This window comes from Capra hircus, chromosome 8 (assembly GCF_001704415.2).
Source record: "Capra hircus breed San Clemente chromosome 8, ASM170441v1, whole genome shotgun sequence".
Taxonomy (NCBI): Eukaryota; Metazoa; Chordata; class Mammalia; order Artiodactyla; family Bovidae; genus Capra; species Capra hircus.
Genome location: NC_030815.1, coordinates 41,583,732 through 41,610,324, shown reverse-complemented (window position 1 = coordinate 41,610,324; position 26,593 = coordinate 41,583,732). Strand labels below are relative to the sequence as shown.

The following is a 26,593-nucleotide window of genomic DNA, read 5'->3' as shown; positions in this document are numbered from 1 at the left end:
GAGATCAGTCCTGGGTGTTCATTTGAAGGACTGATGTTGAAGCTGAAACTCCAATATTTTGGCCACCTGATGTCAAGAGCGGACTCATTGGAAAAGACGCTGATGCTGGGAAAGATTGAGGGCAGGAGGAGAAGGGGACAACAAAGGATGAGACGGTTGGATGGCATCACCGACTCAATGGACATGGGTTTGGGTGGACGCCGGGAGTTGGTGATAGACAGGGAGGTCTGGCGTGCTGTGGTTCGTGGGGTCACAAAGAGTCAGACATGACTGAGTGACTGAACTGAACTGATGATCTAAACAAAAGGTAAACGCTGAGAGGAAAAGTAACTTGTCAGGAAGTCCACTTTTTAAGCATTCTATTGTCATTTCTGTCCCTGTTCATGGTGGGTTTACCTAAGACAGAGGCTGCAACTTCAACAGTTAAGTGTCAAGGCACAGGTGTCTACATTCTTTAGCAAATTCAGTTGATGCCATCTCAGCACACCGACACTGCTCGCTTCCTAAGGGCAGGGTTGGCAGACACTTTTATTAGCAATCATCTCTGCCACCTTCTGATTATCTACAGATTTAAGGCCACATAATCATCCCCTGCGTCACAGAGAGGAGGGGGGGTGGGTGGAAACTAAGAGTCTCTAAATCCCTCCTAACACTTGCTTCTTCCCTACCAGCAAGATTAGAGCAGTCAACAGCTGTGGGCATATGTACCCAGAACAGACAGGCTGGACTGGGCTGTCCAGAGCCTGAGGAAGGCCAGTTCTCAGGGCAATGCTGGGGACCCCAGGTCTGTTGGTCCAGGCGTGTCTCTCTGAGACAGTAGAGGGCACGTGACCAACTCCTAGGGGCAGTGAGCAGGCTAGGGACCAGATCACGGCTAGGAGGGCAAAGCCAGGGCTCCCATTCCTCCAGCTATGCTGAAACAGACTGAGAGGAGACGGTCCTGGGGTTACAGGTCCTGGAATACTACAGAGGGTGAAGACGCGACCCAGGAGGCAGGGAGTCAACCCCACCGCAGGAGCATCTGCTCCGTGGGGGGCCGCTCGGGTTCCCAGGCCAGCATCCCACCGTGGACCGAGGGCAACTATAACTACTACATCGAGGAGGATGAGGATGGGGAAGAGGAGGAGGAGCTGTGGAAGGACGAGTCGGCTGAGGAGGACCGACAGCCAGGGGAGGCCGCCACCACCGACCGAGCGGAAGGCGGCGGCGCCGACACTCCACTCGTGTCCACCACGCTGAACGTGAACGTGGGCGGCCACAGCTACCACCTGGACTACACGGAGCTGGCCTGCTACCCCAAGACGCGCCTCGGCCGCCTGGCCACATCCACCAGCCGCAGCCGCCAGCTGGGCTTGTGCGACGATTACGAGGTGCAAACGGACGAATACTTCTTCGACCGCGACCCTGAAGTATTCCAGCTCATCTACAACTTCTACTCATCCGGGGTACTGCTGGTGCGCGACGAGCTGTGCCCGCGCAGCTTCCTGGAGGAGCTGGGCTACTGGGGCGTGCGTCTCAAGTACACGCCGCGCTGCTGCCGCATCTGCTTCGAAGAGCGGCGCGACGACCTGAGCGAGCAACTCAAGATCCAGCGCGAGCTGCGCGCCCAGGCGCAGGCAGAGGAGGCGGAGGAGCTCTTCCAGGACATGCGCTTCTATGGGGCGCAGCGGCGCCGCCTCTGGAACCTGATGGAGAAGCCCTTCTCATCGGTGGCCGCCAAGGCCATTGGGGTGGCTTCCAGCCTCTTCGTGCTCATCTCCGTCGTGGCGCTGGCACTCAACACGGTGGAAGAGATGGAGCAGCAGCCGGAGCGCGGCGAGGGCGGCGGCAACCCGCGGCCCTTTCTGGAGCACGTGGAGACACTCTGCATGGCCTTCTTCACGCTCGAGTTCCTGCTGCGCCTGGCCTCCACGCCCGACCTGCGGCGCTTTGCGCGGAGCGCCCTCAACCTGGTGGATCTGGTGGCCATCCTGCCGCTCTACCTGCAGCTGCTGCTCGAGTGCTTCACCAGCGAGGACCAGCTGCACGTCAAGGGCTCGCCGCGGGAGCACGACCTTGAGACGATGGGCCGCGTGGGCAAGGTGGGCCAGGTTCTGCGCGTCATGCGCCTCCTTCGCATCTTCCGCATCCTCAAGCTGGCGCGCCACTCCACAGGTCTGCGCGCCTTTGGCTTCACGCTGCGCCAGTGCTACCAGCAGGTGGGCTGCCTCATGCTCTTCATCACCATGGGCATCCTCACCTTCGCCGCCGCCGTCTACTCCGTGGAGCACGACGTGCAGGGGACCAACTTCACCAGCATCCCGCACGCCTGGTGGTGGGCCGCGGTGAGTACCACGGCCCGTGAGCTTTCCCTCTCGCTTCCCCAACTTGGCAGAAGCTGCTGCTCTCCTTCCTGAGTGATGCCGCCCTCCTTGCTTTGTTCCATCATCTTTCCCCTGCCTTGCTTAATGGTCATTGCTTTCTCGTTCTCACTGTCCTCAACCAGAAAACATAAAGCCATAGCAGCAAAACAGGTTGGGTGTTAAAAGGCTCGAAAGACATAGTCCAGGAAGAAAGACGAAGTCCAAGAAGCTTGACGTGGTCCTGACGTGATTCTAGGAATCTCCAAAGCTAAATTTAGTTTTAATACCCCTGAGAGGCTGATTTTAAGCAACAGTGATTGTTCACTGATGAAGCCTGACGAACTTCATCATCCTCACTCCTGTTATCTGTCACTTACTGAACACCTGTTGTCCTGAGTGGTTTATAATGCTTAACTTATTTCAGCATCACAACCATGTGAAGTGGCTAGGATCACTATTTTTTAAAAGGAAAAAATTCCTTCAAGTGTTGAAGGAAACTGTTGATGTCTGCAGGGGAGGAAACAAGACTTGGCTGAAGAGTGTCAACCCTCACTGAAATTTCACCAGTTCTAGCTAAATCTGAGCATCTAACTTTGAGACTTGCTCTGGTATCACAAAAATTATTTCTGGACTTGGCATTATTGCCCCATTTTACAGCTAGAGGAATTGAGGTGCAGAGAAATTGAATGTAGACACATAGACAATAGCAAAGTGAGGATTGGAATGCAAGCCTGCCCAAATGTAAAACCCATGCCCTTTCCCCACCAAAACCCGTGCCCTTTCCACACCCCAGCACTGCTCTTCTCAAGCTTGAGTTTTTCTGCATTCCTTGCTTAATTTGAAGTTAGTGCGTGAGCTATTTCTGTCATTATTTTCTTTGGTGTTTGCCTTTTATAATAATTTATGCCAGTTACTCAAATATCTGTTTCTCATGTGCTAGACTAAATCCTTAGAAAAATCCCTGAATTCCTGGAAATGTTGATTGGGTCTTAAGTCAATGAATGAACTGACATATGTGCATAGGAAGGGGCTTTCTTGGTGGCTCAGTGGTAAATAATCCACCTATAATATAGGAGCCATAGAAGATGCAGGTTCCATCCCTGGGTCAGCAAGATCTCCTAGAGATGAACATGGCAACACACTCCGGTATTCTTGCTGGAGAAGTCAATGGACAGAGGAGCCTGGTGGGCTATAGTCCATAGGGTTGCAAAGAGTGGGGCATGACTAAAGCGATTTAGCACACACACACGCCACATGCACACATAGGAAAGAACTAGGTGTATGCTTTCCTTATTTTTTAATTAGCTTGTTTGTAATGCTTTTAAAGACAATAAGCAAATATAACCAGTTTTGGCTGTGTTAGAAAATAGATACTTTTGACATTAATATTGGATATGTTATAACCCCCAGTCTGGTGTAAAATTCTGATGTTAGCCTACTCAGGGCTCCTACTAATAGTGTAGCATAGTAAGATGGAAAATTGAGGTTTAGGTTCCAGTCACAGATCTGCTAATAATTAACTGACCCTGCATAGTGTGTGGCCCTTTCATTAACTGTGAAACCTCGCCCCCTTTGTCCCTGGCCTCAGTCTTCTCATCTCCAAGAGGAAAGGGTGTAGAGCTCTACAGTTCAGTGAGTCTCACTTCCCTGGAAAGCAGAGCACTCACATGTACAACAGGGTTTGTGAGCTTTCCTTGGTGACAGGATGATGTTCGGCTCTTCCAAATAAGCATTTGAGCCAAATGCTGCTCCTCTGATCATACTCCAAATGATGAAAGGTCATCCCCATAGTAGATAGCCATGTGTACAGATGGAACTAACGGAGCATGATTTATCCATTATTGGATAAATAATGGATTCATCTAATTTATTGAATAAATAAATTTATTTATAAAAAAATTGTTTATAAATTTTGGCCAATGCCTTGGCCAAACACATGCATTAGCAAACAACATTGATGTTAGAGATGAGTAAAGCAAGGAGGGAAAAAAGAAAATCCACAGGCTGATAACATAAAACCAAGTTGTAGAAAGTCAAGTTTTCATTCAGCCAAATATCTTAGAAGGCTAGTGTTTGTAAGCTGGACTTAGTGGACTCTTTGATACTGTATTTTTAATGCACAAAAGGTTTTTTTTTTTTTACCTTTTGTAAATTAAAATTTATAATGAGAAGTCTGTCGCTAATGAGTTTCCTCTTTAAAAAATTTTCCTGAAGTGAATGCCTAATAATCTCCTTTAATGTCTTGATCTGTTTGATATATAATACTTAAAATTTTTTCAACTTATCCCCCTTTTTATATTAACTAAAAGTTGATATTTTCAAAGATTGGTAATTTGGTAATTTCAAAGTTGGTATTTTCTATTGATTTGACAATAAAAATTGAATTATCATTCAGTTTCTATCTGTAACAAAGTTACCAATTATTACTTTTACCAGTGTGATTTTTCTTTTGTTATCTCTATAAGGCATGGTTTTCATAGGCCAGAATTTGCACGTCAACTTGCCATTAACCAACCTTAACCTTTGCCAATGGCTTTCATCCATTTTGTTCTCTAAGAATTAGTTATACTAGTAAAAATCATTATGAATTAGACAAAAGACTGATTGCCTCTATTTGTTTCTGAACTAACCTATGAAAACAATGAGAACAACTCCCCTTGAAGATTCCTCAGGACCAATATATTATTAACCCAATTCATCTATATATTTCTGATAACATTGCATATTGTATACTAAGGGCCCTTATTTGCAATAAAACAAAGAGAAAAGAAGATGCAAAGTAAAAAGATACATAAGATTAGGACCAAATCTTCATGTAACCCTCAAAAATCCTTTTTCATTCACTGAGCAAGATTTTTTTTCCTTCATGGAGTTTGCATCCTAATGGAGAGAGATAATGAATCATTTCAGATGTCAGTGTGTTTTTATAGGATAGAGAGTGATCTGGGTGGTAGAATCTACCTTTGATATAATAGTGGAATAGTCAGAGAAACCTTCCTGGAAAAGAGGACATTTATTAAAATTTGAGTGGTGAGCAAGCTGTGAGTACTGAGCCCCCGGGGCCTAGAATCAGCAAGGTGCCACAAGTACTGAAGCCCATGAGCCTAGAGCCTGTGCTCTCCCACAGGAGAGCCACTGCAGTGAGAAACCCGTGCACTGCAGCTAGAAGGGAGCCCCCGCTCTCCGCAACTAGAGAAAGCCCTCATGCAGCAACAAAGATCCAGCACAAACAAAAATAAATACATAAATATAACAGTGTGCACATATATTAAAAAAAAGAGAGAGAGAGAGAGCTTGACTGGTGAGAAGCAGCTCATCTAAACAGGCATGACCGAGCAGACAGGAGAATCTGAGAAGCAGAATCCTAATGTATGATTATGATATCATGCATCTCGTAACTTAAAGAATTTTGAGCACACACCCATGATAACTGTGTAGTTATTCATAAGTTATAAGCTATTTGTTGCTGTAATAATGATGCATTACAAACCACCCCAAAATTCTGTGGCTTAAAATGTCCAGCATCTTTTTGGCTCATGAGTTTGCAAGTCAGCAACTCGGGCTCGTTTCAACCACAGGATTCTTGTCATTTGGACTGGTGTCAGCCACTCATGTCCCAGTCTGATGGTCAGCTGGCTGACATCTGGGATGAAGAGGGCGACTAGGTCTTTCCTCATCCAGGCAGCATGTATCCATGGCTGTGGCAAAGAGCAAGACAGAGAGAGTGTGCAAGCCCAATCATGCAAACCCTGATAAGTTTTGTTCTTGTCACATGCTCAACACATTGGCCAAAGTAAGACACAAAGCCAAACTCCGAGTCAAAGGGCAGAGCAAATTAGCCCACTCACTGTAGGAAAGCACCACAAAGTTGTATGGCAAAGAACCTGGATACAGGAAGACATAGAGTCTTGTAATACAATCAACCTACTGCATTAAGGTATTACTTCTCAAATACATTGTATAGTTCAGAAAACATACACTCCCACATTGAAAATCTAAAGATGAAGTAAAGAAAAATAGTATTGATATTTGCTTGCCCGCTGCAGTGCTGTAGCCTCTGTGGTATATTCACCCACGTTAGGAACGGGTTCTCTCATCCCTCCTTCCATGTGTTTTTAGTGTTCTCGGACAACCCAGCATCTGACTTGTTTTTAATAATCTCCTCTGTCTCTATGCCAAGGATCCTGCAACTTTCCTCAGTAATTCAACTCAGGGTTTTTAAGAGAAGCATGGCAATTTTCATTATTGTGGATTCTCCTATAGCTGCAGAACAAATCCCTCATGGACACTCATGTCTGGAGATGCTCATGCAGTAGCTCATCTGTCAAACGTAGGTTATTTGTAAGCATAATGTGATAGGAAACATATGTAAAGTACTAGCCTGTACGCTATCCACAGTAAATAGAAGCTACCATATCCGACCAGTTGATAGTCTTTATCACATGGAAACAATCATCTCTGCTTCCAGATTCATTTAGGGGAAAATAAAACAGAAGTGATTCCTTCTCTCCTGGGGAAAAGAGAGAGACTATGAGATGCACAAGAGGGTCAGCTGTTCAGTCCTGGGAGAGCTTCTGAGCATGCAGATAAATAGGCTCAGGCCTGGAGGAGCTCCAGCCGTGTGGAGGCTCCCTGGGTTGCCTGGGTGTGGGAAATGCATGGAGCAGCTTAACAAGCACAGTTAGCTCTGTGATCAAGCTGTAAGCATCGGCCTCGGTTGCAGCTGTGTTTCTGAGGAGAAAAGCAACAACGGGACGGTTGAACAGACCGTTTCCTTCTGAGCTTGGCAGAGCAAGTTAAAGCTGCAGAAACCAGATAGGAAATTATATCATAAACTCGTGTCTTTAAAAACTAACAAAATCTCTTAAAAAAAGAAAATTTATCTCTGGCTGAGGCATCACATAATTGTGGCCCATAGACTTTGTTCTTGTTTCTGTTTTCCTCAAGCATGTTATCATTTCTTTGCAAATAGGTGGCTCTTACAGGATCACTGAGATTCATTTTATTCTTGTCACCTGCTTGCTTGGAGAAGGCCCGTTTGAAAGGTGAATCAGGAAAACAGAAAACAAAACCAGGGTATTTTAAACAGAGGGCATTTGATACAGGGAGATTGATACATAGGCTGGAAGAGCAAAAGGGCGAAAATGAGATATCCTAAAGATTCATAAGTATAGGAAACAATATTGGCCCCAGAATTAGGGGAGCAAATAGGAGAGGGTAGAGTTACTGGAGAAGGCAATGGCACCCCACTCCAGTACTCTTGCCTGGAAAATCCCATGGATGGAGGAGCCTGGTGGGCTGCAGTCCATGGGGTCGCTAAGAGTTGGACACAACTGAGCGACTTCACTTTCACTTTTCACTCTCATGCTTTGGAAAAGGAAATGGCAACCCACTCCAGTGTTCTTGCCTGGAGAATCCCAGGGACAGGGGAGCCTGGTGGGCTGCCATCTATGGGGTCGCACAGAGTCAGACACGACTGAAGCGACTCAGCAGCAGCAGGAGTCACTATGGCTGTGGCCGATGACAGGACACCCAAGATGGCACCACGAGGCTGATGCTGGGTTTGCTGAGAGAGGCCTGAGCCGTGGCTCTCTGTCATTGTTGAGGGATGATGACAGAAACCGGATGCATCAAGAGAGACCCTCGCTTCCTCATTCCATCTTCCAGGCTCCCAACAGGGTCTCTCATTGGCAGAACCTCACCACAAGACAGCAGGCAAGGGAACCTGGAAAATGTGGTTTGCATCCTTCCAGTTGCTGAATTACAGAAAAGCCCCCAGAAGGGAATGGGGCTTGAGGCCGAGAAATAAGGAGTAAAGGCTTGGCACAGAAGGCGCTGAAGTTCTCCTGGCTCCTTCAGAAATAGCACAGGAGCCATCACCTGGGCAAAGGCTCTTAGGCACCCTGGGGATTTTTGCTCTGGTGGACTCCTGATTTTGAGGTGGTCGCCTTTTAGCTCTGTAAGCTCTCCCTGTTGGCCAGTATAACTCGAGTGGGACATGACAGAACTGTAGAGGATAGGGAGAAGTGCCAAGTACGCTGAGCATGTGAAGGCATCATCATTTGTATGCCTTTCTAGGGACCGAGTCCAAACTGGCCTTAGCTCCTGGACAGCCGCCCCCTTATGGTACAATTCATGCACATCTCAGAACTTTCATACACACACGAGACTGGTTGTGCTCTTCAAGGAGATTACCCATGACCTCATTCTAACAGGGCTTCCACTGATCAAAACATTTTTTGAATTCCACTGAGGAATTGTTCCACTGAGCACGTGTCAAAACATCTGCGACATGTCCACTTACTTCTTCATAGTGGGGTTAAATCTTTCCCTTTATGAGGCTGGATTTAATGTTTTTAACTAGTCAAGACCCTTGATTTTAAGACCAGCCCTAAGGTTAATCCTCAAGGCGGATAAGAACACTTGTTTCAAGATCATACCACTGAATTCTCTGTATAGATTATAATCCCAAGAAGGAATTCCTAAAATATTTCTAGTAGCCACAGCCGCATGAGTAGGCTAAGTATAGTTTTTGAAGCTAAATTCGTTAAAGGACAACATGAAGTATGCAATAATCTGAGCCAGAAAACATTAGTCTTGACTACCTCAAATTCTTTGGGAATTAAGAGGAATTAATTCTTTGGCAAATCAGTTTTGTTCCTTGAAATCATTATTCCTGGATGTAGGGATTACTGGGTGCTAAGACATAATCTTGGAGTAGGAAATGGCAACCCACTCCAGTAATCTTGCTTGGAAAATTCCATAGACAGAGGAGCCTGGTGGGCTATAGTCCATGGGGTCACAAAGAGTCAGCCACAACTGAGTGACTGAATACAAGATGTAATTTATGACGAGGTCACTATGAAGGAACTAAACATTCCTTGCTGAAGGAGAAGTTCAAGTATAGTTATTCTAAAGTTTCAGAGACAAATGGGATGCTTGTCCTCCTTGTAACATTTAGCAGGTCAGGATTTGCTGCCCAGTGGGTGAGCTGCTAGGAAAAGGCTACATTCTGGCTTTGGGAACCCAAGAGCTAGGAAAAATATGTTAAGTTTTCAACAGAATGGTAGAGTGGCTGAGCCAGTCAATTTTTTCAGTGTATTAAGACGGATGGTGGAAATTTCGGTCACATGTGCAAACCCAAATCCTGCTAAAGATAGAACTTGCTCTGTGAGGTCACTGGAGTCACTCCGGGACCTTCCATTTTTAATGCTCTCTCAGGGAGAAATGGTTTGGTCTGTGGAATGTAGAGAAGAAGTTGCCATAAGCCAAGGAATCCTGGGTTCCTCTGGAGCCAAGAAGCAAGAACCAGATCACCAGTTAAGTCAGATTATCCCCCAAACAGGCAGTGCATAAATTAGCTCTGCATTTTGAACGAACTCTTCAGAATCAGTCATACAGTCTCCTAGCAGAAGAGATCTCTTGTCTAAAAATAGAGATCCAAGACATACAAAAATATTTAGACCATATTATGCACATCAAATATTGAATCTTTCTTCAGCCAATTCTCTTTGCTTCTGACTTTTCGCTCAAAGTTCAGCCAAGAAAAATTAAAAAAGAAAGAAGTTGGGGTTGGGAGAGAATCAAAGCCAACTGTGGGGACTGAGCAAAGGTTTAAATTAGGCACTTTGTCTCAGTTATTTTCCTTCCTGTGTATCCTCATGTTTCCAACGCCCCCACCCCTTCCAGTCCTGGATCCTTGAGGGGCTGGTTTAGATCAAAGTCTCTGCTTTGGCCTTTCATGGGTGCTTCCTGATCTGAACTACCCCTTCCTGTCACTCACCCTTTCATCCAGACTCTAGCTAAGTTGACTGACTAAACACAAAGAGGTGTGAGTAACAGGGTTAGTGACATATGGAAGCTGTTCACACACCTGGATAGAGAGCTGATGCAGTTTTTTTAAACTTTTTATTTTATATTGGCTTGCAGCTGATTAACAATGTTGTGATCATTTCAGGTGCACACCAGAGGGACTCAGCCATAGGTATCCATGCATCCATTCTCCCCTCCCCTCAGGCTGCCACATGACATTCAGCAGAGTACCACGTGCTGTGCTATCGGTCCTTGCTGGTTACCCATTTTAAGTATAGCAGTGTGTACACATCCATCTCAAACTCCCTAACTATTCAGGTTTGTTTATGTTCTGCGAGGCCAATGACAAGAAACACACACACACACACACACAACGCAAACTTTTCTTTTCTTTTTTAAGATTAGCCCATGATCTTACTTTATCACTGTCTCTCTTCACCCTTTAACCAGAAGGTAGGCAGAGGAGATTCTCTACTGGAGACGTGGTGTCCCATCCAGTCTCCCCCAGCAGCATTCAGCATGAGTCTCTTCCCCAGGCTGTTGGACTAACAAGCACAGCTAACATTATCCCTGATATCCCAGTGCCAGACTCCTTCAGGTGGCGCTGGTGGTGAAGAACCTGTCCGTCAGGGCAGGAGATGTAAGAGACGCGGGTTCAATCCCTGAGTGGGGAAGAGCCCCTGGAGAAAGCAATGGCAACCCACTCCAGTACTCTTGCCTGGAAAATTCTATGGACAGAGGAGCATGGCGGGCTACAGCCCATGGGGTCACAGAAGAGTCAGACACAACTGAAGTGACTCAGCAGCCTCAGCAGCCACTCCTTTAATTCCCTAACAACCCTCAGAGGTGCACACTATGATTCTCTCCACATTTCAAAAGTAGAAACTGAGGTAGAGAGCATTCAGGCCACTTACCCCAATCCCACAGCTGTGGCCTAGGGCTACACCTGCTTCCTAACCTAGTCTACACCCTCCTGCCTCTCTCAGATGCAGGCCTGAATTTTCCCACTAGGGGAGGAGCATCCGCGCACCCCCCCACCCCCTCCAGTACACACACATCCTCTGCAGGTCTCTCTCTGGAGATGGAGTAGTGAGAGGTGGCGTGTCACCTGTCCCAAGAGGAGTTGCAACCTCCCACTTTGACGGGCTGCATGAAGCTCTGGTTCTTATCAGGGCCACCAGATTTGCCCAGCTGGCCTACTTGTCCATTTCATTCTAACTCATCAATCACACTTTAAGTTCAAACTGACCCTTACGTCATCGAAACAAAAAGGTTTACATTTCTAAGCTAGAGGCTGTCTCTGTACAGACCCATAGGGTGATCAGATCTGTGCATTTATAACCGTATGCTGGAAAATTGTGCAACAACACAAATCGATGAAGCTGACACTGCCCCCTAGAGTTGTGCGAGGCAGTCTTTTCAACTGTAATCAACAGCCCTGCCTAAAAGACTTCTAGTAATTCTGCCAAGAGTCTGGGGACTAACGGGAGTCTCAGTATATGAGGCATAAAAAACAGGCCCCGAGAGATTTTCCTGGGCTTTCTCTTGCTACACTAACTGATAACTAGTCCCGTGGGTATCTGCATGTTAAAACAGAAGCTTGTTAACCTAAATACATCTCTAATTAGTGGAATTTAAAGCAGTGACAAGTGTGATGGGAAGGATTTCATGCAGGGTGAACATATTTGTGGTCAGTGATGTCTTACAAAAGTCCCTTCGAAGAATAATGAGTATGTTTCTCCAGACATTGGCAATTAAAGCACCTTTAAGATAAAATATCTCATTCGAACTACCTAATAGCTCTGAGAAGTATGAGTTCAGTTCAGTCGATCAGTCATGTCCAACTCTTTGCGACCCCATGATCTGCCGCACAACAGGTCTCCCTGTCCATCACCAACTCCCAGAGTTTACCCAAACCCATGTCCATTGAGTCGGTGATGCCATCTAACCATCTCATCCTCTGTTGTCCCCTTCTCCTCCTGCCTTCGATCTTTCCCAGCATCAGTCTTTTCCAATGAGTCAGCTCTTCACATCAAGTGGCCAAAGTATTGGAGTTTCAGCTTCAACATCAGTCCTTCCAATGAACACCCAGGACTGATCTCCTTTAGGATAGACTGGTTGGGTCTCCTTGCAGTCCAAAGGACTCTCAAGAGTCTTCTCCAATACCACAGTTCAAAAGCATCAATTCTTCGCTGCTCAATTTTCTTTATAGTCCAACTCTCACATCCATACATGACCACTGGAAAAACCATAGCCTTGACTAGATGGACCTTTGTTGACAAAGTAACGTCTCTGCTTTTTAATATGCTGTATGAGAAGTATGAAAGTTGCCCTATTTTAAGGATGAGAAGAGGACAACAGAGGCTGATTTTAATGTCTTTTGTGTGCCTGATAGTATGAAGCACTTTATAATCTTTTTTTCCCTGAACTTTAAACTTTTTATTTTGTATTAGGGTATGAAGTAAAGTGTTAGTCAGTCAGTCATGCCCAACTCTTTGCAACCCCATGGACTGTAACCTACCAGGCTCCTCTGTCCATGGAATTCTCCAGGCAAGAAAACTGGAGTGGGTAGCCATGCCTTTCTCCAGGGGATCTTCCTGACCCAGAGATGGAACCTGGGTTTCCCACACTGAAGACTGATTCTTTACCATCTGAGCTACCAGGGAAGCCTGTGTTGGGGTGTAGTCAATTAGCAAGGTTGTGGTAATTTCAGGTGAAAGTGAAGAGATTCAACCATGCATATACATATAATCATTTTTTATGTAGCCTTCATGAGAACCCTGAGACTTAGTTATTATCCTCCTGTTTTATTTTTTAAATTAAATTACTTTTAAAATTTTAATTGGAGTATAATTGCTTTATAATGTTGTGTTGGTTTCAGCTGTACAACTCCATGAATCAGCCATAAGTATACATGTATTCCCTCCCTCTTGAGTATCCCTCCCGCCCGTCCTCCACCCACCCTTCTAGATAACCACAGAGCACTGAGTTCCCTGTGCTGCACAGCAGGTGCTCATTAGTTCTCCATTTTATACAGTGCTCTCGCCTGGAAAATCCCATGGGCGGAGGAGCCTGGAGGGCTGCAGTCCTTGGGGTCGCTAAGAGTCGGACACGACTGAGCCAACTTCACTTTGACTTTTCACTTTCATGCATTGCAAAAGGCAATGGCACCCCACTCCAGTGTTCTTGCCCGAAAAATCCCATGGACGGAAAAGCCTGGAAGGCTGCAGTCCATGGGGTCGTTGAGGGTCGGACACAACTGAGCGACTTCCCTTTCACTTTTCACTTTCATGCACTGGAGAATGAAATGGCAACCCACTCCAGTGTTCTTGCCTGGAGAATCCCAGGGATGGGGGAGCCTGGTGGGCTGCCCTCTATGGGGTCGCACAGAGTCGGACACGACTGAAGCGACTTAGCAGGAGCAGCAGTGTATATATGTCAACCCCAATTCCTCCCACCTCCTCCCTTCCCCCCTTGGTGCCCATGTGTTTGTTCCCTATGTTTCTGTGTTTATTTCTGCTATACCATTTTTCTAGATTCCACATATATGTGTTAGTATATAATATGATATTTGTTTTTCGTTCTGACTGACTTCAGCCTATGTAACAGCCTCTAGGTTCACCCACATCACTACAATTCACTCAATTTCATTCCTTTCTGAGGCTGAGTACTATTCCATTGTTTATCACTACCATACCTTCTAGCTTCCTGTTTTGGATGCAAGGACCAAGGCTTAGAAATTCTGAATGCTTTGCCCAAGATCACTCAGCTGGGAAGGATCAGAGGAACCTAGGTCTGACTGGTTCTAAGCCCAGGCTCCTTTTAGTACATGTACCATGTAGGCAAGCCCACGGACCCTGTTCTAAATCTGGCCCCAGATGAAGGAGGCAGAGACCTACATTCCTTGAGCCTGTTCTACGCTGGGAACTTCATGCGCATGCTCCTCTGTGCCCTTCACAACAACCCTTTAGAGTAGGTATTGCCTCCTCTGTATTGTAAGAACATGTATAAGTGACGGTCAGGATTTAAACCCAAGCCTTTCGGCTCAAAGCTTGTATTCTTTCCATGACACAAGTCTTGCAGGCAAAATTCCTGGTACCTTCGAAAGCTGGCTCCACGGGGAGCTGTTACACGACCCACAGGCACCTTCAGGGGGATGGAAGACACCTTCCTACCTGGTTCTCGCTTTTCCTACATCTCCCTCTCGATGCTAACAATTCCATTCTACTTTCCCTCCCTCACAGGTGAGCATCTCCACTGTGGGCTATGGAGACATGTACCCCGAGACCCACCTGGGCAGGCTCTTCGCCTTCCTCTGCATTGCTTTTGGAATCATCCTCAATGGAATGCCCATATCCATCCTCTACAACAAATTCTCTGATTACTACAGCAAGCTCAAGGCTTACGAGTACACGGCCATACGAAGGGAGAGGGGGGATGTGGAGTTCTTGCAAAGAGCCAGAAGGAAGATAGCAGAGTGCTTGGCTGGAAGCAACCCACAGGCCACCCCAAGGCTAAATAATTAATATTTCTTAGTACCTGTGGCTGGTTGAAGCCATGACTTCAAGGCTTCATTCCACTTTCCTTTTTTTTTATTATTATAGGATTGACAGTGAAAGGGTGTGTGAAGCAGACACACACAAAAGGCATTCAGTTCACAAAGTTCTACCTCTAGAAATGTTCATTTTGGCCCAAACTCAGACTGCCTCCTGCTATTCTTTAGTGATGTCGTATAAGAGTCTGACCTGCTCAATGACACTGATATTGAAAACTCCTCAAGAGGAGCAACAGTTCCTTGTATTTCTTTTGTAGCTTCTTGTGGCTTTTCAGCAAATACTTTTGGACTTGAGCTGACTTGAATTTCCTGGTTGAAATTAAAAAAAAAAAAAAACAACATTCTTAATTGTCTAGAGAGAGAGAGTATTGCAGCAGGAACTTTTAGACCAACCTCAGTCAGAAATCCAGGTCTCCCAGCTGTTCGATTTGGGACAAGTTACTTTTAACTGTCAGAGCCTCTGTTTCAACTTTAAATTATACTTTAAAAGGAAAGCTTTCCTTACAATATCAGCATGGGGATTAGAGATGATCCTTATAAATGTTCAATAAATGGTAGCTGTTAAAATTATTAGAGCAGGTATTGTGTAGTCAGTTCTTGACTGGTGATTCTCATTCAAGGGAGATTTTGACAACTCCTCCTCACCCCTTGCCCTAGTACATTTGGCAAAGTCTAGAGATGGTTTTGACTGTCAACACTGTGACAGAAGATTAGAGGGGCTACTGGCACTAGTAGGTAGAGACCTGAGTTACTGCTCAACATGCTCTGGATAACCCTATCACAAAGAATTATCTGTCCCAAAACGTCAGCAGTGCCAAAGCTGAGAATCCTGGGCAAGCTGTAATGGGGGCGCCCTAGACTTGGCTTGTGAAACATGCCTGAGGGTGTTAACCCCCTCCCTTGACAGGAGCCCCCACGTGTCCTCATCTCTCAGAGCCTCCTCTCCTCCTTTCCATGGACAGACAAAAGCAAACAGAAAAGTCCTCTGCACTTTTATTATTTAAGTGAATTAAGTGAGCATGGCCCTCTGTTCTGGGTGCAATCTGTCGGTCAGGAAACCAATTCCTACAGGTTCTTTCTCTCCCTGTCCCCTTGTCCTTTTAATTCTTTCCTCCCTGCACAGGACTGTTGGCAAGTAAAGTCCTGGGCATTAGAGGCACTTTTGAATGGAACAAAAAGAAATTTCCTCTGCAACAAGGGGCTTGCCATGCTGACCATCAGTTTTGTCCAGGGCATGATCAGACCTCCGCTTGTGTTGTAAAAATAAGCGTAACCAAGGGATTTCCCTGGTGGTTCAGTGGTTAAGACTCCATGCTTCAAATACAGGGGACATGAGTTCAATCCTGGTCAGGGAATTAAGATCCCACATACTACATGGTGTGACCAGAACATTAAAAAAATTTTTTTAAGTTAAAAAAAAAGAGTAAACATTTTGTGCATTCTTACACTCACAGGCACTATGGACTGCACTTTAGAATATATAACTCCACTTACTCCTTCATCCATCCCTACATAAAGTGTTATATTCCCTTTTATACTCAGGAAGAAACAGGCTCAGAGAGGTTAAGTAATGAGGCCAAGTTCACACAAGCAGTAGATGGTGGGACTGAGCTTTGGTCCAGGTGTGTCTGATCCCTAAAGCTCTTGCTGAGAGTCTAAACTGTTGGTTCTCAGACTGCATCAGCAGCAAGTGGAGGATTTGTTACACACAGTGTGCCAGGCACCCCCTAGACTGATTCAAGAGGTCCAAGTGGGGCCCAAGGATGTGCTTTTCCACCAAGTACCAGGTGATGCTGATTGCTGCCGGGCCACAGACCACATAGGAGAACCACAGTCTAAGTCACTCCACTCTGCCCCTCCCATGAGATGCTCTCAATATGAAAGTAGGGTGTATCTGGTGAAAACTAGATCTAGCTTTCTTCAGTCCTAAGCATCCTTAACAGGCTTCCCAGGTGACTCAGTGGTAAAGAATCAGTCTGCCAATGCAGGAGACACAGGTTTCATCCTTGGGTCAGGAAGATCCCCTGGAGAAGGAAATGGCAACCCATTCCAGTATTCTTGCCTGGGAAATTCCATGGACAGAGGAGCCTGGTGGGCTACAGTCCATGCGGACATGACTTAGCAACTAAAACAACAACAACAACAACACATCATTAACATCATTATAATGACCTGGTACCTAAAGGATGGACAGAAGTCTTACTATTGGAAGGCAGCTAAATAAAACAGGATGTCCAGGTAAATCTGGATTTTAGATAAACCACAAATAATTTTAGTAGAAGCATTCCAAATATTGCATGGTTTTAGGCTTACTAAAAAATTATCTGTTGTTTATCTAAAATTCAAATTTAACTGGGTATCCTGTAGCTTCATCTGCTAAATCCAGCAGCCCTATACTATTGCTTTCAAGAGACAAAGGTTTCTCGTGTGGATGGAAATTACCCCCCAGGTCCTAAAACCCTACCCAAACATCAGGCCCCTCAGCCAAGGGGGACTTCTCTCCTCTCTTGCCAAATAAAAGAGGGAGGAATTTCAGATCGGGCTCCTTGCCAGAAACAATCATGAAAACAGGGTTACAGCGTGCAGGAGGTCTGGTGCACAGCTTCCAGAACCAGCTGGTGTGCTCACCGCCGCAGCCAGCCCTTCCTCGGGAGGGGTGTGCTGATGAAATGCATGTTCTGGGGCTGTTGAGGGCATGAGGGATAGGAAGAGCCAGTGTTCATCACCCTTCCCTCTGCTCAAGACCCAGAGGAAATGACCCTGACCCTTCTGAGCAGGACAGGCTCCGTGAGAGATAGGGGCAGGAGTGGCAGAGGGAAGGGTGGGGCGGTCTTGGTGAGGAAGATTCCCTGGGAGGGAATCTGGTCAATGACAGAGGCCCCCTCCTCCCAGTCTTCCTGGCCCTATCTGCTTAGACAGCTGTGCTTTGCCTCCTGAGATAGCGGGACTGATCAAAAGGTGAAAAAACAAAAAGAAGTAGAATTTCATGAGCCCCACCATGCACCAGGAACTGAATCAGTGTTATTTCACTTAATACTTGAACAGTCCTAAGAAAGCAGTTTTCCAGGTGGTCCCTTAAAAAGGCTCAGCCACAGTAACCTTGACAATGAAACTGGATTCAGAATCTGACTCTGCCAACCACTATGAAGTTTAACAATATAAAATTGCTATTTTCTTAAAAAAAAAAGATAAATTATTGGCAGTTTCATATGGTGTAACTGAATAGCTGTGTGGTCATTTAATTTCTCTGAGCCTCAGTTTTTGCAGCATTAAAATAGAGACAGTAGTAGTGTCTTCCTTAGGGTTCTGGAAGTGATTAAAGGACATAATGTCTTTAATTACCTTAGCACCCTGTTTAGCACATATTAAGAACTAAATACATGTGACTGCAATTATCATTATCTCTGCTATTTTGCTGGATATACAGAAAAATATGTAATAGAAAAATTGTACCAGCCCAGAGAAGGTTGTTTATCATCAGGGAGAGAATTCTGTGGGTGAAGTCAGAATCCTGTGGCCAGCCATCTTGCCATCCAGGGCTGTGCACAAGAATCCAGACCAGTCTGTCCCATAAAATCATCAATGATGATGGAGACATTACGCACTAATACTGCATAATGGCCACAAGCCATGTGTGGCTACTGAGTCCTTGAAATGTGGCTAGTGGTCCTGTGACTCAGGACCTAAATTTTTCATTTTATTTAGTTTAGTATAATTGACTAGTAAAATAATACTTGTTTCAGGCATTCAACACAGTAGTTCAATATTTTCATAGATTCTACTTCATACAAAGTTATTATAAAATACTGATTATATTCCCTGTGCTATGCACTACAACCCTGTAACTTGTTTCTTTTATACCTAGTAGTTTGTACCTCTTAATCCCCTCCACTTGTTTTGCCCTTCCCCCACCCCGGCCCCCCTGGTAACACTAGCTTGTTCTCTGTATCTGAGTCTGCTTTTGTTTTTTTTTAATTTTTTAAATTCTACAAGTAAGTGAAAACATATAGTATTTTTCTTTCTCTGACTTTTTTCACTAAGCATAATACCTTCCAGGTCCATCCATTGTCACAAATGACAACATTTTATTCTTTTTTATGGCTGAGTAACATTCCACTGGGTATATATCCCACAATAAGGTATCACCTCATACCTGTCAGCACGGCTATTGTCAAAAAAACAAGAAATCACAAGTGCTGGCAAGAATTAGGAGAAAACGGAACCCTCATACACTGTATGGAGTTTCCTCAAAAAATTAAAAATAGAACTACCATGGGGCTGCTGCTAAGTCGCTTCAGTTGTGTCTGACTCTGTGCGACCCCATAGACGGCAGCCCACCAGGCTCCCCCATCCCTGGGATTCTCCAGGCAAGAACACTGAAGTATCCAGCAATTCCACACCTAGGTATTTAACCAAAGAAAACAAAAACACTAATTCAAAAATATATAAATACCCCAGTGTTCACAGGATCATTATTTACAATAACCAAGATATGAAAGCAACCTAAGTGTCCATCATCAGATGAGTGGGTAATTAACTTCATAAATAGCCACATACAGCTACAGGCTGCCAGAGTTAGCAATGCAGTTAAAAACATTTCTTCTTTCACCCTCATGGAGGCATCTGCTCTGAGGTCAAGAGGACTGTGCGGATTTTGGTGGGAGAGTGGTACCAAGAGAAGAAATTAGGACAACCCCCCTGGTCTGGCCCAGAAGCTTAGACGGGTTTCCAGGACAACACAGAACTGGAAGCAGAGGTTGTCAGTTCAACTGGTGGGCTGGAATGGCCTCTTTTGTTAAAGAGAAAAGAAGATAAAATTTTCTAAAGCAGGCACACCAACAGCAAAAGAGCGCTCCTGCTGGCTCAGCGGTAACGGATCCACCTGCCAGGGCAGGAGACATGGGTTCCATCCCCGATCCAGGAAGATCCCACATACTGCCAAGTAGCTAAGCCTAAATCAGCGCGCCACAGCTACTGAGCCTGTGCTCTAGAGCCCGTGTGCCACAACTGCTAGGGCCCGTGTGCCCTACAGCCGGTGCTCCACAGCAGCAAGAGCCAGCACAATGAGAATCCTGTGCGCTGCAACTAGACAAGAGCCCGTGCAACAGCAAAGACGCAGCACAGCCAAAAATAAATACATACCTACATTTTTAAAAGAGCTCTAAAAGGACCGTCATCATCATTTAGTGACTCCCAACCTTCACCCCGAGGGCGTACAAGTGATGGAGTTCTCCTGCTCTTGCTAATCCCTGAGCATCTCACCACCCCTTGTTGGCTTCCTTAATCCTGACCACATGTCTGTAAACAGAACTGTTAAATGATACAAGGAGGATATTAGAACAAGTTGGTTCTAATACCCCGTCAGCCTATGCATAGAAACCAAAATCTCTGCCAATACATGCTTCAAAGTTAAAAAAAAATAAAAATCTAAGCACAATGACAAATAGCCAGCTAGCATTTCCCAAACAAGGCTCAGGCTATACCCAGCCAAATAATGTCCTTGCTTTGCTTCTGTCTTTTCTCTTTAAGTCTTTTCTCTAGCTCCTGCTGGTGGAAAGTAAAAACAAAAGTCGCTCAGTCATGTGTGACTCTTTGGGACCCCATAGACTGTAGCCCGCCAGGCTCCTCTGTCCATGGGGTTCTCGAGGCAAGAATACTGGAGTGGCTGTTCCCTTCTCCAGGGGATCTTCCCAAGCCAGGGATTGAACCCAGGTCTCCTGCATTGCAGATGGATTCTTTACCATCTGAGCCACTAGGGAAACTTCATTGGTGGAAGACTCCTAATCATCACTTCTGGTTTGGCACTGCTCAGTTCAAATCTATTTTTGCTAAAAAAAAAAAAAAAATACTTACAATTTATAGTATGTGTCACTGGATCTTTTAAAAGAATCTTTATTAAATCTCTTTGATGAAATCTCTGAGTGTGTCATCTATTTTCCATTTGGATCCTAATCCACCTTGCCTAGCTTAAGAAAAATACACTGCTCATATTCCCTAAATCACTGCTGAAAAGATGAGATGTTTATCTGAGGATCTGAATCTCCCCTACGTATCACCCCAGACTGAGAAACAGAGCCCTTGGATTTAAAGACTAGGAGCCGTGTCCAGTTCACAGAAGTCCGGTAGGACGGTGATGACTGGCTCCTTTAGCTGCCAATAAGTGATCCATTCTTCCCGTCAAAGGCCTCCAGCTCGACTCTCCTTAGGGGCAATTTTCAATGACTCAGTTTGTTGAACTGCCTTCCTCAGTCCCATCCCACACATATAAATGGATTCTCATGACTTCATGATGGAACAGTGTGCATACAGTAAGTTGCAATATTTGCAGCTAGGAACACACATTTTGGTGGCCTCTGAAGACATCAGGAAACCATCCTGAACAGTCTACTATCTTCCCTCACACAAGTTTCATTAACCTTGCTTCGTAAGTGATGTAACTGAAACACAGAGAAGTTAAGAAATATGCCCAGAGATGGCAAACACCTGTTTTTCATGCTGCCACCCACCCCGTGCCCACAGCAGACATTGTTAATCAATCTCACGTTACTCTTTCCCATTGGAAAGCTTTCTTACTGCAGCTCTCCAGCAGCCAACACAAATCTGTCAGAGTTGACACTCAAGACATGTTTGCCATCCTCACACATGCTCAGACTTTAAAAATTAAGAAGAGGGACTAGAAACCAGTCTCTGAGTCTCCTAGTACACTGTTCTTTTTTAAGGATTTCTCTGTAAATCCAGAAAACCTGAGCAGACTGTGTTCATGCTATCCTTAATACCTATGATGCCTTTGTTAGGAAACATGCCTGAGTCTCCAATTCTACCTTACCATAATGAGATTATGATTAGCTGATACATGAATGCTGTCCTTGGCACACTCCTATCATATACTAGGTACTCAGCTCATGGTAGCTCTTGTCCATTCTTTATAAACAATGCCATTAACATCCACCATCCAGAGCATGCCCTTCCTGGTGGTCATTAGGGTCCATGTCATTGAGCTGTTAAATGCTTTCATTCTCCTGGAATATACGCATGGTAGATTGTATTTCTCCACCACATTCAAGTTATGTGTGGCCAAGTGACTTGCTTTGGCCAAACACGTGAGCAAGAGAGACATGTATAACTTCTGGACAGAAGCATTTAATTGCTGCATCTGTATTCCAGTCTTCCTTTCTTTCTGACTTGGTAATTATGGAAACCGATTTCAAGATGGAGTATCCATCAGCCCACAGCTCTGAGTGACAATGATCAGCAGAACTTGGGTTGACCCCGCCTTGACATGTAGTGAGAAATACTCTTCTGTTGGGTAAAGCTACTGAGATTTTGTAGTTGTTTCTTTCTGCAGTCATAACCTAATCCACCTAGATGAATACTCTTTTCTCTAGCAAGGTTCCAGGGAAGCTGAACTTCTCCATTTCACCACAGAGAAATGACTTCAAATAACCATGTGTCTTAAAGGGTCATATCCCCAAAGTGACTCTGCTACACAGCACTGCATATAATGCTACCTAAAATGTATTAAATGGCCATTATGTGCCAAACAGTGTTCTGGGCACTTCATGGGGACTAATGGGCACACTTAGAACAGTTCTGGCACAGAGTAAACATGCTAATTCACGTTCATCTGCATCACTGCCCTCATTACCGTTATCACACATCATCTCCAGTCCTGATCTCCTCTCGATAGAAGAGGAAACTAAGGCACAAAGCAGTTAAGTAACAGGAGCATGGCTTCAGAGGCAGAAAATAACAGTAAAGATTTGCACTCGAGTTCACTGGAGACCGATCCTTATTCTTCCCTTGCTACTGCATACACATCCGGATGAAGCCCACCAAACTCTGTGTGGTGCACATTCCTGGGCCCCGCCACTTTCCCCTGGCGGGGTGGGTGTCCCGCCATCAGAACTATACTCCTTGGTTCCACCACTTGCAACAGCTGGAGCCTAATTCATTGAGAAGGCAGAGAACCCAGCACCCTTTCGGCCAACTTATCCAAGGAAATGAAACCCTGGCATTCAGGAACAGGGTCATGCTTTTCTACCAGCTGCAAGATTCACTGTCAGGAGGGCTTTCAAATTTCTTCAACATCCCGAGGCTGTCATTTCTTCCTTTCCAGAAGTAGCACAGGTCCCAGGACCAAGTGGTAAGTTTGCCCAGCCCTGTCCATCTCCCAAGGACATCAGAGGCCAAACAGGGAGGGAGAAAGAATCTCAGCACGGACAGACCCACCAACCACCCTCCACTCACCACATCTTCCTCCAGGCGGTTTATTTCATTAAAGAGCAGGGTGCTCAAGGGAATCTCCAGAAAGGGGGCAATTTCGTTCTTCCCACATCGTAAAAATTAAAATTCTTTCCAAAAAAATAATGTGCTCTGTTCTTTGAGAAAGCTAAGGAGAGGAGAAAAGGGGTCAAGGAGTGAGAGGTAAGAAAATGTGAGGGAGAGAGGGAAAGAGGAAAGAAAAATAGAACAATAAATCGAACAGGGAAGACAGGGAGATTAAGAAGGGGAGAAAAAGAAGACAGAACAGAGTAAAGCAGCAGTGAGACTGGCTCTGGGCCTTCGTGAGATCAGCAAACCCTCTGAATTTTCACCTTTGCTCAAAACTGGAGTTGGTACTATTTTGCCAGTCACCCACATCTCGGTGTGTTCTGGCGTCCCTTCGCTATGCTCCTCCCCACATCCTGAGAAAAGCTACTAACTCAGTAGCTTTCACAGTCTAATTCCTAACCAGAGTTCATTTTGAAAGAACATGGAGTAGGAGGAGGAACTTTGTAGTCTGACTGGACTGAGTTCAGAATGCAGCCTTAGCACATTTTTTCCCTTCAACAAATATTTATGGATAACCATCTGTGTGCCAAGCACTGTTCTAGGCACTGGGTTACAGTGAACAAAACTCCCTGCCCTCATAAAACGTCCACCCTAGAGGAGTAAATAAAAATGAAAATCTATATTATCTTAGTGTTAAGTACAACGGAGGCAAATAAACCATGAGAGAATAAGGGGTAGTAATATCAGGGGGAGGGTCCCCAGGGAAGTCCCACTGTTAAGGATGCTACTGAAGCAGAGCTTCAGAAGAAGGTGAGGAGTTACCCAACCCATAGGTATCTGGGGAAGAGCAGAGCAAATGCCCTGGGGCAAGAACACACCTAGCGAAGGCATGAGGAACAAGCAAAAGGCAGACGGTTCCATGCAGCGTAGCCCTGGTGTGGTGAAGGATTTTAGAAGTTCAGACATGAACTGGAAAAATAGAAAGTGATGAACGAAATATGGGACAATTGAAACTCACTTTAGGGAAAGGCTGTAGTTCCCTTAATGACACCTTCTAGGATAAGACCAGGGGAGTGAGTATCTGAAGAAAGACAGCAGATACAACCACTGAAGAAGGTTAGGTGAAGGACCTGAGAGGCAAGGCCCTGGAAGTCTCATTGCTAAAAGCTTTTTTTTTTTTTTTTTGGCCACACCACTCAGCATGTGGGACCTTAGTTCCCTGACCAGAGACTGAACCAGGGTCCCCTGCAGTGGAAGCTCAGAATCTTAACCAATGGACCGCCAGTGAAGTCCTGGAAGTCTTGTCTACGGAAATGTTAGGGTCACCAGGAATGAGAGAGGAGTGGTGTTGGAGAGGGAACCAGGGCCCCCTCTACAAGGAATTAGAGGGAGGGCCTGGAGATCAGTAGATGGTGGTGATCAGAAGGGGAAGAGGTCTAATGACGTGCAATTTACATTTAGTTTGGAGCAGTTAGGGAGAAGGCAGGCAGAGTGATCTGGAGGCAGCAATAAGGAGCAAGGAGAGCAGGCCCAGTACGGAAGGGCTGTTGGACAGAAACCACTTGATTGAAGCGCAGGTGAACAGGATCTTTCAGGAGAGTCAAGTCACAGTGAGGTTCATTGTCATCTCACTGGCATTTAGTGTGCAGAGGGGCCAAGGATGCTAAAAGCCCTGCAAAGCAGAGAACAGTCCCATGAGAGGACAGTCCATCTCGTCCAATAGTGCCCCCATGGCAAAACATGTAATCTGATTATGGAGGCAAGAGCATTCAACATCCAAAGGAAAGGCTAAGCGCGCAGAGGGAATTGCTGACACCAATTCCAGGGGCCAGCAGGGAAATACTGTAGAATTTGGAAAGGGGAGGAGACGAGATCAGAAAAGGGGTATCGGAGTGAAAGTCAGGGGGCTGAGGAAGGCCCCAGCAGTCCCAGGCTTCCTGTGCTGCTGCTGTTCAGTCGCTTTAGTCGTGTCTGACTCTTTTGTGACCCCATGGACTGTAGCCCACCAGGCTCCTCTGTCCATGGGGTTTTTCAGGGAAGAACACTGGAGTGTTCCTCCTCCAGGGAATCTGTGGCATCTGTCATAACCATGGCTGAAGGGGCAGGGAGATGGTCCTGCCGGTCTCGGGGCCGGTGTAGTGATGCAGCCCTGAGCAGAAGGGAGGGACATGAGGTCCTGGATCCACCCTGCATCCTTCTGATGCAACTGCGGAGTCTCACTAAGGGCTGTTCTAATCTGGAGCACCTAGAGCTTGGAACTCCTCTTGTCCCTGAAGACTGGAGGAAGGGAGGCCCTTCAAGGGCATTCCAAATGTCTCGATTCCTGCCAAGACTAAGCTCTGTGTCCTTGGGCAAGTTACTTAACCTTGCTGAGCCTGTTTTCTCATCCATAAAGTGGCCCCCAAAACCTATCTCACAAGGTTGTAGCAAGGCTTAAAATCAAAGCCAGAAAGTGTCTAGCCCAGTGTGTGATAGGCGCTCACTGCTGTCAGGCCCACAGCCGGTGGCTCAGGCTGCACATGCCTGAGTCCAAATCCTGACTCTGTTGCTCACTGACCGTCTAACCCGGGCTAGTTGCTGAACCTCTCCAAGCATCAGTTTCCTGCACATGAGATTGGGAGAGTAATTCCGGAAGTATAAGGTGTCTGGAAGAAATACATGAAAGATGATGTAGTGAGCTATGAAGTTTTGCCTTCTCTTCACTGGAAAAGACGCCCGAGCATAACAAGGTAATTTTCTTCTTCTAACAGTCTCTCGAGTGAATCAGCAGACCTCGGTGTTCACAGCCCCTGGCCTCAAGGAGAAGCTGGAACTCCTTTTGGAAGTTTTCAGGGCTGATACTAAGGGCTTCCCAGGTGGTGCTGGTGTAAAGGACCCGCCTGCCAATGCAGGGGACGTAAGAGCCATGGGTTCAATCCCTGGATTGGGCCAATCCCCTAGAGGAGGGCACAGCAACCCACTCCAGTATTCTTGCCGGAAGAATCCCGTGGACAGAGGAGCCTGGGCGGGGGGCTAGAGTCCATGGGGTCGCACAGAGTTGGACACAACTGGAGCGACTTAACACGCATGCACTCAGGCCTTTGTTTGGTAGGCCAGAGCATGTCAAGGAGGAGGGCAAGATGAGCAGTCTAAATCCAGGGAATGAGAGGTGAACATTCTGAGACAGGAGGAGAGGAGGCCCATGGTCTGTGAAGGAATGGCAGAGGCTTAGCCTCGTCCTAAGGCCGACTTGGGGAGGGGAGGACAGCCACCCAGAGGGTGCATTTGGAGGCCTTACTCCTGTCTCAGCCCACCACACTGACAGCTGCTTCTGCAGCCTGAAGTCACATTTTCTGTAAAGGAGTACATTACATTTTCTTCCCTGTCTTGTATTTGGCTCAGAGTGTAGCGGTCCACCCACGAGACATAGTCAGACAGTTTCAGAGTCCAAGTCATCCTGCACACAGGTGTCCCTGGGGGTCACTTCACCCTCTCAGCATAGGGTGATGGGGTGACGGCAGATGCTGGCAGTGCAGCTGCCTTGCCAGATGGTTCCACGGGGAAGGGAGAGGAGGGGAGGCTGGGAGGAAGGCCCCCAGCGTCTGGTGCGTCCTGCTTCCCTACACCCTCCCCC

General features: G+C 46.0%; 1 protein-coding gene across 1 annotated transcript; it reads left to right on the top strand.

The window, feature by feature from the left end:
• On the top strand, positions 912 to 14,680 carry KCNV2 (potassium voltage-gated channel modifier subfamily V member 2). The gene is made up of 2 exons (XM_005683764.2): positions 912 to 2,324; positions 14,399 to 14,680. The coding sequence occupies exons 1-2, from the start codon at positions 912 to 914 to the stop codon at positions 14,678 to 14,680; spliced, it is 1,695 nt and encodes a 564-aa protein (XP_005683821.2).

Excerpts from the sequence above, each read along its gene's own strand:
- KCNV2 (XM_005683764.2), top strand. The coding sequence starts at position 912 with ATGCTGAAACAGACTGAGAGGAGACGGTCCTGGGGTTACAGGTCCTGG. Across the intron at positions 2,325-14,398 it reads ACGCCTGGTGGTGGGCCGCG|GTGAGCATCTCCACTGTGGG; the intron begins GTGAGTACCACG and ends CCTCCCTCACAG.